A 16204-nucleotide genomic window follows, 5' to 3' on the forward strand; every position below is an offset into this window, starting at 1 on the left:
ATGGAATAAGTTATGATACATTAAGCAGGCGTTTGGCTTTATGTGATCTTCGTATGGACCCACACTCCAGATCCAGAAAGGGCAGATGGTCGGCCATGTAAAGGATTTTCCTTTTTATTTCCTTTTTATTTTACTCCATAATTTAAAGTTTTAAAATCTCTGTTTCCTCTACTGTAGCTGCCAGTGTGCGTGCTTCCTGCTAGCCTCGAATACCCGACTGCTGACCCTATCAGTGAAAATTAATGTTTTTATATTCGGTGAAAAGGAAATCATATATACACTACCGTTCAAAAGTTTGGGATCACCCAAACAATTTTGTGTTTTCCATGAAAAGTCACACTTATTCACCACCATATGTTGTGAAATGAATAGAAAATAGAGTCAAGACATTGACAAGGTTAGAAATAATGATTTGTATTTGAAATAAGATTTTTTTTACATCAAACTTTGCTTTCGTCAAAGAATCCTCCATTTGCAGCAATTACAGCATTGCAGACCTTTGGCATTCTAGCTGTTAATTTGTTGAGGTAATCTGGAGAAATTGCACCCCACGCTTCCAGAAGCAGCTCCCACAAGTTGGATTGGTTGGATGGGCACTTCTTTGAGCAGATTGAGTTTCTGGAGCATCACATTTGTGGGGTCAATTAAACGCTCAAAATGGCCAGAAAAAGAGAACTTTCATCTGAAACTCGACAGTCTATTCTTGTTCTTAGAAATGAAGGCTATTCCATGCGAGAAACTGCTAAGAAATTGAAGATTTCCTACACCGGTGTGTACTACTCCCTTCAGAGGACAGCACAAACAGGCTCTAACAGGTACTATTTAATGAAGATGCCAGTTGGGGACCTGTGAGGCGTCTGTTTCTCAAACTAGAGACTCTAATGTACTTATCTTCTTGCTCAGTTGTGCAACGCGGCCTCCCACTTCTTTTTCTACTCTGGTTAGAGCCTGTTTGTGCTGTCCTCTGAAGGGAGTAGTACACACCAGTGTAGGAAATCTTCAATTTCTTAGCAATTTCTCGCATGGAATAGCCTTCATTTCTAAGAACAAGAATAGACTGTCGAGTTTCAGATGAAAGTTCTCTTTTTCTGGCCATTTTGAGCGTTTAATTGACCCCACAAATGTGATGCTCCAGAAACTCAATCTGCTCAAAGAAGTGCCCATCCAACCAATCCAACTTGTGGGAGCTGCTTCTGGAAGCGTGGGGTGCAATTTCTCCAGATTACCTCAACAAATTAACAGCTAGAATGCCAAAGGTCTGCAATGCTGTAATTGCTGCAAATGGAGGATTCTTTGACGAAAGCAAAGTTTGATGTAAAAAAAATCTTATTTCAAATACAAATCATTATTTCTAACCTTGTCAATGTCTTGACTCTATTTTCTATTCATTTCACAACATATGGTGGTGAATAAGTGTGACTTTTCATGGAAAACATGAAATTGTTTGGGTGATCCCAAACTTTTGAACGGTAGTGTATATACGTATATATTAAGTTCATTTTAATATACAGTAGGATTACAGATTTTCTTTTTTTTTCAATTTATTTCTAGTTTTCCCCTCATCCCACCCGATTAACCCAATGGCATATGGCCGTAACTCTTGTCGAATAACTCCCCTGGCTCACGTTTCCACAGGAAGGAGATAGTCGTAACACCAGCTTCCTTCAAACTCCTGTCGGCTGCTCTCGCTATTTTACACGCTGAAGCCTCGCATGGATTGCATTACCTTTAGGCCGCGAAGGAGACGTAGGGGGAATGCTTTCAGTTGCTTGGCTGCAGGCGCCTGGATGGGCCAGAGGGGTCGCTGGAGAACGACGAGTCCCCAAACACTACACCGATCTACACCGACTATCCATCGGGTAAGGGTGGCCTAATGAATGCCTTCCCGTGGATGCTCTGGCCGGGACCGGTCACGGCGAGTCTGGGATACGAACCTCCCAGCCATATGACGAGCGGGTTGCAAGAACGGCGGTTTATTCCGCTCGGCCATCAGAGCGGCGGGATTACAGGTTTTCGGAACAATCCGCAGCTCTCTGGTTGTTTATTGTGTTGTCCGTGAAACGTGAATGTTTATGTTAATAAAACCGTGCAGGAGGGCTGCAGCGCTGTTGGCAGCGTGGGTGTAACAACACCGTCTGGTATTTTGGCATCCGCTGGACTGTGGTCATTTTTAAAACAGAATTTCTGCTCCCCTGAGATTGCTTTACAGTTCACTCGGTGTAAAGGTGGCTCACTAGTGGGATGAGACACCGTGTGTCTTCATATCGTGTGCTTTCTTAACTCTACAACGACCAGGATTTCACTCCTACCTAAAACGACCATGGGCGGTCAAAATGACCGCCACGGTTTTCAAACTCTATTTCTGTCAAGATAAATACCCAGTTGAGATATTAATGCATTTGATATGTTAGTATGTCTGTTAGGAAACTAACCGACACCAAAATTAGTATTTTAATAACTTTAAAAAATTTAAAATGGCCGCTGTCCAGCACCTGTAACTACAGCAACGCCTCGGAAGTAGTCATGGTGTGTCTGTAACCGCGTCTGTAACCAGACATGTTGGAAATAATCAGAAATCAAGTTTAGACTACTTCTCTGCACTGGAGGATGCTAGTTGGTTTCTAGGACAGAGTGATGATCTTTATGAAGGAAATGATGCGACCAACACACGTCGTATATAGTGACATGACGCACACGATCACGTGCAAATTACAAGACAGTCGTTTTGACCGCTCATGATCATTTTAGGTAGATCTTATTGAAGCTTTTTTTGTGTTCAATTGGTGTAATACGAATTTTAATGCAAATATATGCAATTTTAGGAGAATTCAGGGAGCGGCAGGTCTGTACCCCCCCCCCCCACACACACACACACACACACAAAGTTACTAAACTTTGAAAATCCAAAACGGTCATAATGATATACCACAGTGAAACTGACGTGCTAAGCAAACATTTTACACTCACACACACACACACACACACACACATACACACATACACACACACACACACACACAGAGTTGACAGCATACCTCATCGCCCTCACTTGCTAATAGGAACACTGGAAGTGCGAGTTTTCAACTCCCCTCTGTGTCTAATAAAAGACTATTTTTCACACACACATTCTTCAGCTGTTGGGAAATGGCCGTGTACCACGACTACATACTGCACATGCTCAGCAAGGTGGCGGGCTTGAGTTTACAGGAAATAATTCCAGAGTTTCAGTTTGAAATGAGACATGATCTATGCATTTTATGAATTTTACTCCCATCTTCAGCCCCAGTCGACTGGTTTTTGTTTTTTGATTTTTTTATACATTTTTTTTTTTTTTTGGCATTTTCTGCCTTTATTTGATAAAGATGGTAGAGAGAGAGAGAGAGACAGGAAAGGCAAGGTAGAGAGAGAAGGGGGATGATATGCAGCAAAGGGCCCGGACCGGAGTCGAACCCAGGATGCTGCGGTAAGGACTCATCCTTATGTTGTATGTGTTCTACCAGGTGAGCCACCGGAAGCGCCCTCGAGTCAACATTTTAAGTGCAGTGTAGGAATGAATACCTTCAATCTTGAAGAATTATTTATTCTCGGAGCCGTTTATTGTGGATACGGTGTCACATGACACTACTGATGCAGTGAAGAATCAGCCCCACTTCTTCAGGTGTCTTCAGACACTGAAAGTACAGGTTTTTGATTTTTAAAAATAAAATAATAATCCAAAAAGATAACCCGCCTCCTTAATTGAAAGGAAATCAACCCATCACGTAGCGTTAGGACAGAAGGACCATAATACACAGGCACAGCATAATGCCAGGGACAGCACTATCTGCCAGGAAAACTGTTAAAAAAAAAAACATAATTCACCACTTTGTGCAAAATCTCCTGTGTGCGATCCTAAATAACACGTCGGGTTTGGGCTGGCATATGAATACATTGTGACGGGGGTGGTTAGATCCACATTAAATTATACATTCTGTTGTCAAGAGTGTGTGAGCCATTAACTCGATTCGCCATCCCTGTTTGAGTCAGTCTGGGCCAGTCACGCCCATATGTTCGTTCCTTCGCCCATTTATTAGTTCACTCGTGCGTGCAGTCATCATGGCCTGTTATCAGAATGACTTGAGTTGCACAGAAGATTTGCAGTGATTTGTTAAGATCTTCATTGGTGCGGACACCCCGGCAACAAGCAGACCTCTGCTGTGTCTGGTGGTATCTCCAGTGTAAAGACAACATATATATAGTGCAAACAGACAACGGAATGTATACTGTTGATGGATGGATGGATGGGTGATGGGTAATTGTGTATATCCTTTGTTCCAATGTATCATCCATTCATTCTATCGTAATCCTCCATCTTGGATTCAGTTGACTCACTGCCTCTAAATAAAGAGGAGAGCATCATGAGTCGCCCTATCCCCCACCCCATTCCCCCTCACTCAGCAGGAAGTCCGGTTTGAAGTAAGTCTTCTGTGATCAGGAGGGGTAACGGGGCTGAACTCGGAGGGGGGGCGGGGGTGTCAGGGTCCATCCACACAGGTAGCAGCCAGGGAGGGGAGCGCTTGTAGGCAATTTAAGATGCTCTTGAGGGGAAAGTTGAAGCTCGGAGAGCAGGCGAATGCAACAGCGACTGAGGTCTCCTCCCTCAACACTCCTCACGCTCTCCTAACAGCAGGCGGCTGGAAGCAGGGGAGACCGCTGCAAGCAGGGGAGACCGCTGGGCTGAGCTCAGCTTGTCTTATTTCCTGTGGTTCTGGTATCGCCTTGATCTCACCTTTCTCTTGTTGCTTTGTATCGGCTCTGTCAAATTGAATTTGTGAAGCCCTTCATTTTAACATCTCCTCTCTCTCTCTCTCTCTCTCTCTCTCTCTCTCTCTCTCTCTCTCTCTCTCTCTCTCTCTCCCTCTCTCTCCCTCTCCTTGCTTTCTCTCTGTCTATTACTGTCTGTCTCTTTCTGTTTGTCTGTCTCTCTGTCTTCCTGGCTATCCATTTCTTTGTCTCTGTGCATGTCTCTCTCTCTTGCTTGCTCTCTCTCTTGCTCTTTCTTGTTCTACCTTTATGCCTGTGTCTCTGTTTGTGTTGCGCTCTGTCGCTCACTTGCTGTACCTGTTTCTCTGTCAACCTTAATATCTAACTCTCTCTCTCTCTCTCGCTGTCTTTCTTGCTCTACCATCCCTCTCTCTGTCTCTGTCTGTCTGTCTGTCTGTCTCTCTCTCTGTCTCCATCTGATGTCCTCTTCCAGAATGGTGTACATGTTCGGGGGCTTCAACAGCCTGCTGCTGAGCGACATGTTGGTGTACACCTCTCCCAGCTGCTTTGCCTTCTCGAGCCCGGCCTCCTGCAGCCAGGCCTGGCCTGGGATTCATTGCCAGTGGAATGCAACCAAGGGCTCCTGCGAGCCCTGGGAGAGCGGCCCCGGTGTACCACAGGACCAGCAGCAGCTCCTGGCCTCCTGTAAAACCAGATCGTGTAAGTTGCCAGTGTTTGCTACAGGTGGTTTGCAAGTTCGGGAAGTCCCGCTCAACCTTCAGATAAGCACAAACTAGACTGCCTATGAAGTTGTTTTTTTTTGTTTTTTTTATGTGTGCGCTTATTTATGTAGTTATTTATTTATTTGTTTGTTTTGGTGGTTTGAGATTAATGCCAGCCTCATTAACTCAATAGGGTTATTGTGTAATTGCGTAATGAGAGAGCACATTATTGCTGCAGCACAGATGGTTTGCGAGTGCAATAAACACAAGCAACAGTCTAATGTGCCAGTCACTCCTCAGCAACATATAACAGGGCCGGTTCCAGTGCCCCGGTACTTAATGCTGCTTGCTGGCGTCGAATCGCAATGTGATCTTGCATCGAGTCAAAGAGAGCATGAATGCAATGCCAGATAAGAAAGCCAAACAAACACCCCCTCCTTTGCAGTAATATCACTGGTATTTAGGGTAGTATGGGGGGAGATCAGCTGAGGTCACCCAACAAGTGATGATGGATTACAGTAAATCAATCCAGTCATTGATTGATTGATTGATTTATTGAATGATCAGTCCTTAAATGTTGTCAGTTGGGTGTGGTGGGTTCAATGCATGTTGCTAAGTCATCTATATTTTTGGCTATGTTTTTGTTGACATTGTGTTTGGCAAGCTCAGACCCTCATCTTTACTCCAGCTCCAGCTCCAGTTGACGGCACAGTTTTTCAATTTGTTGTAAGCCAATGAAGCATGCGATAGCTAAATTGCAGTTTCTCCTTTGCTGACTATCATGATTTCATTCAATTTTCTTTCTGGTTTTCCGAAGTAAATATAGTATACAGCTTATATAAAAAAAACAGTTTATCTAGAGGATATATTGTGTAAGTTATGTTTTAATTTAAATTTCTTCCTATTCAATGTGTTGGCACTGCCGGTGTGATTCAAAGGAACACCTGCATTTAGATCACCGCCATTCTCTAAATCACGAATGCAGTGAATCATGGCTATTGTAGTTCCACAGCACAGCATTAAATCTAAGCACATTAAGCAGAAACACCAGATTTGAGTGCCGGCTTAGTGCATCGCAGCACCCAAAATAAATGTGAAACAAATATTCCCTGGGCGGCGGTTAATGAACTTGGGTGAACTGCTCCATTGTGATCTCGAAACGGAGAACCCGGGTGACTGAAGCCCCTCTCTCTGCACATCGTCTCTCGAGCGACTTTCTTATCCATCACCATCACTCGGAAGCCGTGCAAATTGAACAAAGGGGCTTTTTTTTTTCTTCCTTGTCTCGATTGTTTTCCCTGTTTTCCTGCAGTCCTCATCTGAACCCACGGCATCTTCATTTCAAGTGGCCCGCATAGACTGAAACAGTTTGTTTGTCACGGACTGCCATCCCAGTCTCCCAAGCCAGCTATTTGAAAATGGAATCAAATTTGTCACCAGGCTGCGTGCATGCATCGGAGTGTGTGAAATGCAGTCAACATGCCGAGGATGCACTCTATGAAGATTGTCCGTGCTCCATTATTTGTCTGTGTGCATGACTTTGCATATGTGTGCGTGTGCAAGTGTGTTTCCTGCACGCGGACTCTTTTGCGCAAGTATGTTTCTTTGCACGTACTTCTGTGTGTGTGTGTGTGTGTGTGTGTGTGTGTGTGTGTGTGTGTGTGTGTGTGTGTGTGTGTGTGTGTGTGTGTGTGTGTGTGTGTGTGTGCGTTTGTGTTTGTGCATATGTACTGAGGGAAGGAGAGGAAGGTATAATCAGTGGGGACAGCAGGACTGGTTCTCCCACCGCCTACCAAGAATTCTCTTTCGTCTGCCATTTGCCATTTGTCACGGCCATGGAAATATCTTGCGTTTCCCCAGTGTGGCCGGTCTCATTTTCCGGGGTCCGCTCCTACAGAAGCACTGGGAGATGAAAATTGTGTCTTGGAATATCTTTTCACGTAAATTTAATACCGGCAAGGCCCCGGCTCTCCTTCTGTCTGCCAGACGTCTGGCCCAGTTCTCCCAGCAGAAAGCTCTCATGCTGGCTGAGAAGAGACAGATAGGCCAGCAGCCAGTTCTCCCCCTCAGGAGGTTTTCTGCTTCCTTTTTTTTTTCACTTATTATTTCCTGTTAGCCTATACCGTGGGCCATCAGGAGAGGATAACGAGCACCCCCAACTCAAGGCCGTTTGGTCTCAGGGACCCAAAACCCCTTTTTTCAGGACATGTTTCTGGCAGATTGATGTAAATGCAAATGTTAAGGTACTACAAGTGCATAAAATAGTCAGAAAAGTATTACATTTGTGAAGGAGTGTGCTGAAAGAAAGGAGAAAGTGGCAAAATAAGATTCTCAGGCTTGCTGCCCTTCTATTTTAAAATATCACCCACAACAACCCCAAAAAGACACACAAAAAAAAACATCGGCTTGAAAAATTCTTGTCATAAATGAGTATTTTCCCGCACTTTATCAGAATCAGAATCAAATTTATTGGCCAAGTGTGTCAATGCACATGAGGAATTTGACTTTGGTACACAGCAGCTTCAAGAACTTGCGGACATTACTCGCACAAAAAAGAAAAACGGAGAAAACAAAACAACAAGGAGTGGACTGAGGCTGGAGTCAGTGCATCAAGAGCCACCACGCACAGACGTTCCCAGGAACTGGGCTACAAGTGTCGCATTCCTAATGTCAGGCCACTCCTGAACCAGAGACAACATCAGAAGCCTCTTACCTGGGCTAAGGAGAAAAAGAACTGGACCATTGGTCAGTGGTCCAAAGTCCTCTTTTCAGATGCAAGTAAATGTTGCATTTCATTTGGAAATCAAGGTCCCAGAGTCTGGAGGAAGAGTGGAGAGGCACAGAATCCAAGTTGCTTGAAGTCCAGTGTGAAGTTTCCACAGTCAGTGATGATTTGGGGTGCCATGTCATCTGCTGGTGTTGGTCCACTGTGTTTCATCAAGCCCAGGGTCAGTGCAGCCATCTACCAGGAAATTTCCGTCTGCTGACAAGCTTTATGGAGATGCTGATTTCATTTTCCAGCAGGACTTGGTACCTGCCCACAGTGCCAAAACTAGTAGTACCTGGTTTAATTACCATGGTATTACTGTGCTTGATTGGCCAGCCAACTCGCCTGACCTGAACCCCATAGAGAATCTATGGGGTATTGTCAAGAGGAAGATGAGAGACACCAGACCCAACAATGCAGAAGAGCTAAACGTCGCTATCAAAGCAACCTGGGCTTCCATAACACCTCAGCAGTGCCGCAGGCTGATTGCCTCCATGCCACGCCGAATTGATGCAGTAATTTGTGCAAAAGGAGCCCCGACCAAGTATTGAGTGCATGAATGAACATACTTTTCAGAGGGTCGACATTTCTGTATTATAAATCCTTTTTTTGATTGGTCTTATGTAATATTCTAATATTTTGAGATACTGGATTTTTGATTTTCATGAGCTGTAAGCCGTAATCATCAAGATTAAAACAAAAAAAGGCTTGACATATTTCACTTTAAGTGTAATGAATCTAGAATATATGAAAGTTTCACTTTTTGAATTAAATTACGGAAAATAATGAACTTTTCCACAATATTCTAATTTTTTTAAATGCACCTGTACAGCACCTCGCCCGGAAAAGGGAAACCGGGGCCCCCTCCTGGAGTCAGAGCTGGGAAGGGAGCTCACTGGCGAGCGACTGGTGGCCAGGCCTTGACCAATGGGGCCCGGTCAGGCCCAGCAATTACAATTGTAGTACATTAATATTTGCATTTACATCATTTTGCCAGAAACATGTCCCAAAAAAGAGTTTTTGAGTATCCTGAGACCAAACGGCCCCGAGTTGGGGGTGCTCATTATCAATTTGTGATGGCCAAAGGTATAGGCTTATAGGAAATAACAGTGAAAAAAAGGTAGCAAAAAAAAAAAAAAATCCTGAGGGCTGGACCTGGCTCCTGCCCAATGACTGTTAGGATAGGCTCCAGCATCCCTGCAACCCTGAGTAAGGATAAGCAGAAGCAGTTTAGATAGTGGATGGACAGATGGAAAAAATACTTTGCAAAAAGAGGTCTCATGTTGATTCGTAACTTTTAACGGCAATCCATTATAAGTTGTACTTACAAAACGGCAATCCATTATAAGTTGTACTTACACAACAGCACCCATTTGCCAGAGGGAGCATTTTATTAAATGATGGATTGTGTCATTTTCTTGCTGCGGAATAGAATGGTTTTTTTTGTTTTTTTTTAATCCCCCCTCCCTTTTCTCCCCAATTGTACTTGACCAATTACACCACTCTTCCGAGCCATCCCGGTCGCTGCTCCATCCCCTCTGCCGATCCGGGGAGGGCTGCAGACTACCACATGCCTCCTCCGATACATGTGGAGTCACCACCTGCTTCTTTTCACCCGAAAATGAGGAGTTTGGCCAGGGGGAAGTGATGCATGGGAGGATCATGCTATTCTCCACAGTTTCCCCTCACCCCCGAACAGGCGCCCTGACCGACCAGAGGAGGCGCTAATGCAGTGACCATGACACATACCCACATCCGGCTTCTCGCCTACAGACATGGGCAATTGTGTCTGTAGGGGTGCCCGACCAAGCCAGAGGTGACACGGGGATTTGAAACGGCGATCCCCATGTTGGTAGGCAACGGAATAGACCGCTACACCACCCGGACGTCTAGAATAGAACATTCTAATGCATGCCTTCAACTTTCACAGATGCTGATAATGAGAGGTGCGACCAGTATACAGACTGCTACAGCTGTACCGCCAACACCAACGGCTGCCAGTGGTGTTCCCTCCAATGTGTGTCTCTGGGAAGCAACTGTACTTCTGCCACGGTAAGGGACCTGGGAGCTGGGACAACCCTCAGCCGGATGTGAGTTGAACCAAAAGCCCCCGTGACGTTTTCTCTGTATGGGAGGGAATGTCGCATCAAACTCTGTGCCAGATTCTACCAGTGTAACGTTTCCTCATTCGCCGATGAACATACACTAGTTTACATGAAAATGGCAGAATTTCAATGATCCTTGTGTGATTGAGCTGAAGCAACAACAGGAAAGTGCATCAAAAAGATGGAATTACGAATATAATGAAAATAAAATGGACCCTTAAAAATGAGTTTATAAATAAAGCTTTTAAGAGTGGCAGCAACATATGTACAAGGTGTGCAAACTCAGCAGTAGCACCCTGTCAGCATCAAAATCTGGCAATAGAGCACATTTCCTAGATGAGCTAATTATTTGGATGAAGATACAGATGTGCACTATTATAGAATTAATGCTTGCTGCAACAACACCAAACCAACACTGCGGAGGAATATGTTTGTAGGGGATTCAGAAGCTATGAGGATATGAGTAGTATGGTACAGAGTTGGCAAAACCATGTTCAGAAAGTAAAAATCTTAACCGTGCATTTGATCCACCAATGTACTAAATAAGTTTATTTCATTAAATAGTTTCCCCCTCCTAACTGAAGAGTGGTTTTTATTAAAGTCAACTGGTTCTGTATATGGGTTGAGCTGCTGCTCCTTCTTGTTGAAAGGAGCCAGTTGAGGTGGTTCGGGCATCTGATTAGGATGCCTCCTGAGCACCTTCCTTTGGAGGTTTTCTGGGCACTTCTGGTGGTGAAGGAAATTCTCATCTTCGCTTCACATGGAGTTCAACTTTGGTGAACTTTGACCGGCGAATCCACAGCCTCAAGAAGTGCGTGTGGTTGACCCCACTTGGCTGTAGTTTTCTTAGTGAGCCAGGATGGCGGAGACTGATTGTTGCTTGGTCTAACCAGCCGGGATTGTGCGACGCTGTGCATGAAAACTACAAACTGCCCCACAGGAGAGATGCTGCCTGGCTGGCAGTGAGTCGGGAGACAGGCATTGAACATAAATAAATGGAAAATTTATTACTAACATCAATTCATATTTTGTGGAATTTGTTAACTAGGTTAACTTGGCTAAGCTAGCAAACAAATAGTTAACTAGCTTAACTTGGCTAAGCTAGCTAACAAATAGGACTTGTACACCAATGTCCTTCCTCCATATTTGTCCATATTTGTCGACGGACTTCAGTGTACGTTTTCCTGTCGCAAAACCAACAGCCGCTCATGTGTGACCAACAACCACAACCACTCAAATGGACTACAAACCAGCAAACTGATTTCCATGTGGGTCACATCCTGCACCGCACACATTCAACATGACAAGATACGACTTTCACAATGGTCATTCACCTGCTTTCTTGCAAAAATAGAAAACAGAGACATTTTTAGCATTTTAGGAAGAGTCCTACAGTGCATCCGGAAAGTATTCACACCCCTTCACTTTCCCCACATTTTGTTATGTTACAGCCTTATTCCAAAATGGATTAAATTCCTTTTTTTTCTCATCAATCTACATACGATACCCCATAATGACAAAGCGAAAAAGGTTTTGTAGAAATGTTTGCAAATTTATTAACAATAAGAAACTGAAATATTGCATGTACATAAGTATTCACACCCTTTACTCAGTACTTGGTTGAGGCATCCTCGGCGGCGATTACAGCGTCAAGTCTTCTTGGGTATGAAGCTACAAGCTTGGCACACCTACACTGCGTGCACAATTATTAGGCAAGTTGTATTTTTGACGATTGATTTTATTTTTTAGCAACTACAGCGCTCTCGCTCAATCCAAAATTTTAATAAAGTTCAAAGCTGAATATTTAAGAAAGTAAAAGTCAGGTTTTGTCTTAAGAGAATATCTCAGTTTGCACAATTATTTGGCAAATATTGGTGCGCAGAATTATTAGGCAACTAAATGAAAAACGAATATTTTCCCATCTCACTTGTTTATGTTCATCAGTTAAAGTGAAAATAATGAACAACAACTGAAAATTTGCAAATAAACATTTCTAACATTTCCACACACAAAAAATCAGTGACCAATATAGCCACCCTTCTTTTCAATAACCGTCACAAGCCTTCCATCTGTGGAGTCTGTCAATTTCTTTGTCTGTTGACAATCAACTTTTTGTGCAGCAGCAACCACAGCCTCCCTGACACTGTTCAGAGAGGTGTACTGTTTTCCTTCATGGTAAATCTCCCATTTAAGAAGAGCCCACAAGTTCTCAATAGGGTTTAAGTCACGTGAGGAAGGGGGCCATGTCATTTTCCTGTCATCTTTAAGGCCTTTACTGGCAAGCCATGCAGTGGAGTACTTTGATGCATGTGATGAAGCATTGTCCTGCATAAAAATCATGGTCTTCTTGAAAGATGCAGGCTTTTTTTCTGTACCACTGCTTGAAGAAAGTGTCCTCTAAAAACTGGCAGTAGTTCTGGGAGTTGATTTTAAGTTCATCTTCCACCCAAAAAGGTCCAACTAGCTCATCTCAAAGGCATAGCCCCTACTGTCCGCCACAGTATCATTAAAGATGAGCTAGTTGGACCTTTTCGGGTTGAAGATGAACTTAAAATCAACTCCCAGAACTACTGCCAGTTTTTAGAGGACACTTTCTTCAAGCAGTGGTACAGAAAAAAAGCCTGCATCTTTCAAGAAGACCATGATTTTTATGCAGGACAATGCTTCATCACATGCATCAAAGTACTCCACTGCATGGCTTGCCAGTAAAGGCCTTAAAGATGACAGGAAAATGACATGGCCCCCCCTTCCTCACGTGACTTAAACCCTATTGAGAACTTGTGGGCTCTTCTTAAACGGAAGATTTACCATGAAGGAAAACAGTACACCTCTCTGAACAGTGTCTGGGAGGCTGTGGTTGCTGCTGCACAAAAACTTGATTGTCAACAGATAAAGAAATTGACAGATTCCATGGATGGAAGGCTTGTGATGGTTATTGGAAAGAAGGGTGGCTATATTGGTCACTGATTTTTTTTTGTGGAAATGATTATTTGTAATTTTTCAGTTGTTTGTTCATTATTTTCACTTTAACAGATGAAAATAAACAAGTGAGATGGGAAAATATTCGTTTTTCATTTAGTTGCCTAATAATTCTGCGCACCAATATTTGCCAAATAATTGTGCACACTAAGATATTCTCTTAAGACAAAACCTGACTTTTACTTTCTTAAATATTCAGCTTTGAACTTTATTAAAATTTTGGATTGAGCGAGAGCGCTGTAGTTGCTAAAAAATAAAATTATTGGTCAAAAATACAACTTGCCTAATAATTGTGCACGCGGTGTATATTTGGGGTATTTCTCCCATTCTTCTTGTGTGTAGATTGATGAGGAAAAAAAAGGAATTTAATCCATTTTGGAATAAGGCTGTAACATAACAAAATGTGGGGAAAGTGAAGGGGTGTGAATACATTTTTGGATGCACTGTATATTATTATAATCAGAATTTGTTTGAAGAGAACTGTTGCAGGACCCAGACTGAAGTAATTTAAAAGAGCGAAGTGTTACGATGAAGCATTGAACCTGCACAGTGAGATTTAGGAGACATTTTTGCATGATCACTTCAATTGTATGAATATTTTAAAGAATATGATGCACTTCGCTAGAATTATTTGCTCATGCAAAGGAATTTTTGTAAATTTTGGCCTCAATTATTTTATATAATTTTATGATATTCTATAAGAAATTTCCTCTGGACAGGTGAAGGGGAACAATACACTTTGCCAATTGGGGTGGATTGTGTATGCGAGATTGAGTCTGTGTGCCCTGTGGTGGACTGGGATGGTGTCTCTAAGGCCTGATTCCAGTTGGGTTGGAGGTTTGTAGGAGACATTTATCTGTGCGTATGACACAAGAGCGTGTGGGGGGGAGCAGCCTCCCTGAAGAAAACGCTGGGCCTGTACAGTTTTGACATCGTGTCACAGTGAAATGAATGAAAATATAGCTAAAGCGATACATCATTAAATCATGAAATTTCAAGAGGAAGTATCAGAAAAATGGTTCCCATGTCAGTGTTGATCAGTTTCAAAGACTCCTTCAGCTCACACCCGCCACTGCTAAATAGCCACTGGATGTTTTTCAAATTAGATTAAAAGGTTTTCGTAAAGACACTGTTTCCGAGCTCACACAAGATCTGTTTTCGTTCTGTACGGCAGGATTCCCTTTCATTATTTTCAGCAGGGATCTCATAAATTTAAAGGTCTTAGGTCGTCTTAATGAAATCCTTATGCGTTCTGTCCGTAGTGAAGTAACGTTTCATTATATACTGCATCAGTGGCTCTCATTATGTGGCATGAAATGTAATAACCTGGAACCCTGGATGCAAGAGTAGGTGTCTTGTGTTAACCGTATATTCTCTTCCCAGGGGGCCATTACCGAGTACGACGTTTGCCCCAAAGACAACCCCTCCTATGTGTGCAACAAGAAGACAAGCTGCAAGAGCTGTGCCGTGGACCAAAACTGCCAGTGGGAACCCCGCAACCAGGAGTGTATCTCGCTACCTGGTAACCGATGTTAATTCATCAAAATGAAATAAAACATGGCGTGGGGAAATGGGTTTATTAACATGTACTGTGCATGTGTTCAGACAAATGTTCATGGATGTAAGCACGGAAACATACACATCAACACAGAATAGCAATCAATACACGTGCACATGGGCACACACATTTTGAACAGTCTCTATTTATTGTACATTCATCTTGGCTTGTAAATATCACACAGACAAACACATACTCACAGTTGCATAAATAAAATCTGTGACTAATACTTTCATATATGGACTACCTCACTGTCTGTCTAATACAATAATTTAAGTAATAGCCTTTACCATTGTTGACTCGTGGAGCACATTAAGAGGGCAAAAGAATCAACTGATAGCGAAATGGATAATAAAGAGGAACAAGACATTAGTGAAACAACTTTAGCCAGTCGTTGGACAAACTTTAGCAGTTTCCACATATTAAACATACAGTGTTAAATTCACATCTACTGCTAGGTACCAACCAATCACGCCTCTTTCTCTCCCTTACTCCTTCCCAGAGAACATCTGTGGTGAGAGCTGGCACCTGGTTGGCAACTCCTGTCTGAAGTTTATCACTGCAAAGGATTCATATGACAACGCCAAGCTTGCCTGCAGGAGTCACAATGCTGTCCTGGCCTCACTGACCACGCAGAAGAAGGTGGACTTTGTTGTGAAGGAGCTGCAGATTATGAGTGTGGTGGTAAGGATGGTTGAGGCTGTCGTCATTGACTGTCTTGTGTTTTAGAAGATAAATAAGAAAGTGTCCAAGAAAGTGGCTGTAAACCTACCACTTTGCCCCATACAAGTTACCCACACAAACTGTAGCTCTTTGCCTTCTTGACCACATGTGTGACACCTTCACCATCATAACTGTCTAGTGCAAACCATAAGTAATGTTGTTTTCTCAAGAACTCCTTGCAGCAAAATCATAGATTCTTGCTTGAACGGGGTGTAGTTTTGTCCGTATAGGTTCAGTGAAAAACACTGAAGATTTATCTGCAACGGAGGGCAGGTATCGCAGTTAACTCCAGTACATTAAGAACAGTGTCTGGCTCTGCGATTTATTTTCCCATTGTGCTTCCCAGTCATGTTGAGTGAGAACGTCCTCATCTTCTCAGCTGTCAGTTCTCAATATGAATGAGAAGTAAATTGAAATTTTATCAATATTGCAATCTGAATTTCCAACCAGTTATCAGCTGGGGTAAAAAAGAAAAAGGCATTCTGTCCATTTTAATTTCTGTACCTTATTCATTTTGCGGCATTCACCTTTTTTCTCTAGATTTAGATTAATTTGTTGGTAAGGTCTGAGTTTAGAGTTAAAAAGTTGAGTTTAAGGGCATCCGGGT

General features: G+C 42.9%; 1 protein-coding gene across 3 annotated transcripts in view; it reads left to right on the forward strand.

Moving 5' to 3' along the window:
• The window catches only part of atrn (attractin), a 224120-nt gene that overhangs the window by 62268 nt on the left and 145648 nt on the right, over nucleotides 1-16204 (forward strand). For all 3 annotated transcript variants that reach the window (XM_056295270.1, XM_056295271.1, XM_056295272.1), the window contains exons 12-15: nucleotides 5237-5463; nucleotides 10163-10284; nucleotides 14700-14838; nucleotides 15377-15558. In XM_056295270.1, coding sequence (XP_056151245.1) covers nucleotides 5237-5463; nucleotides 10163-10284; nucleotides 14700-14838; nucleotides 15377-15558 — 670 coding nt within the window. The remainder of the gene's footprint in view (nucleotides 1-5236; nucleotides 5464-10162; nucleotides 10285-14699; nucleotides 14839-15376; nucleotides 15559-16204) is intronic.

Source organism: Lampris incognitus, chromosome 16, assembly GCF_029633865.1.
Source record: "Lampris incognitus isolate fLamInc1 chromosome 16, fLamInc1.hap2, whole genome shotgun sequence".
NCBI classification, from domain to species: domain Eukaryota; kingdom Metazoa; phylum Chordata; class Actinopteri; order Lampriformes; family Lampridae; genus Lampris; species Lampris incognitus.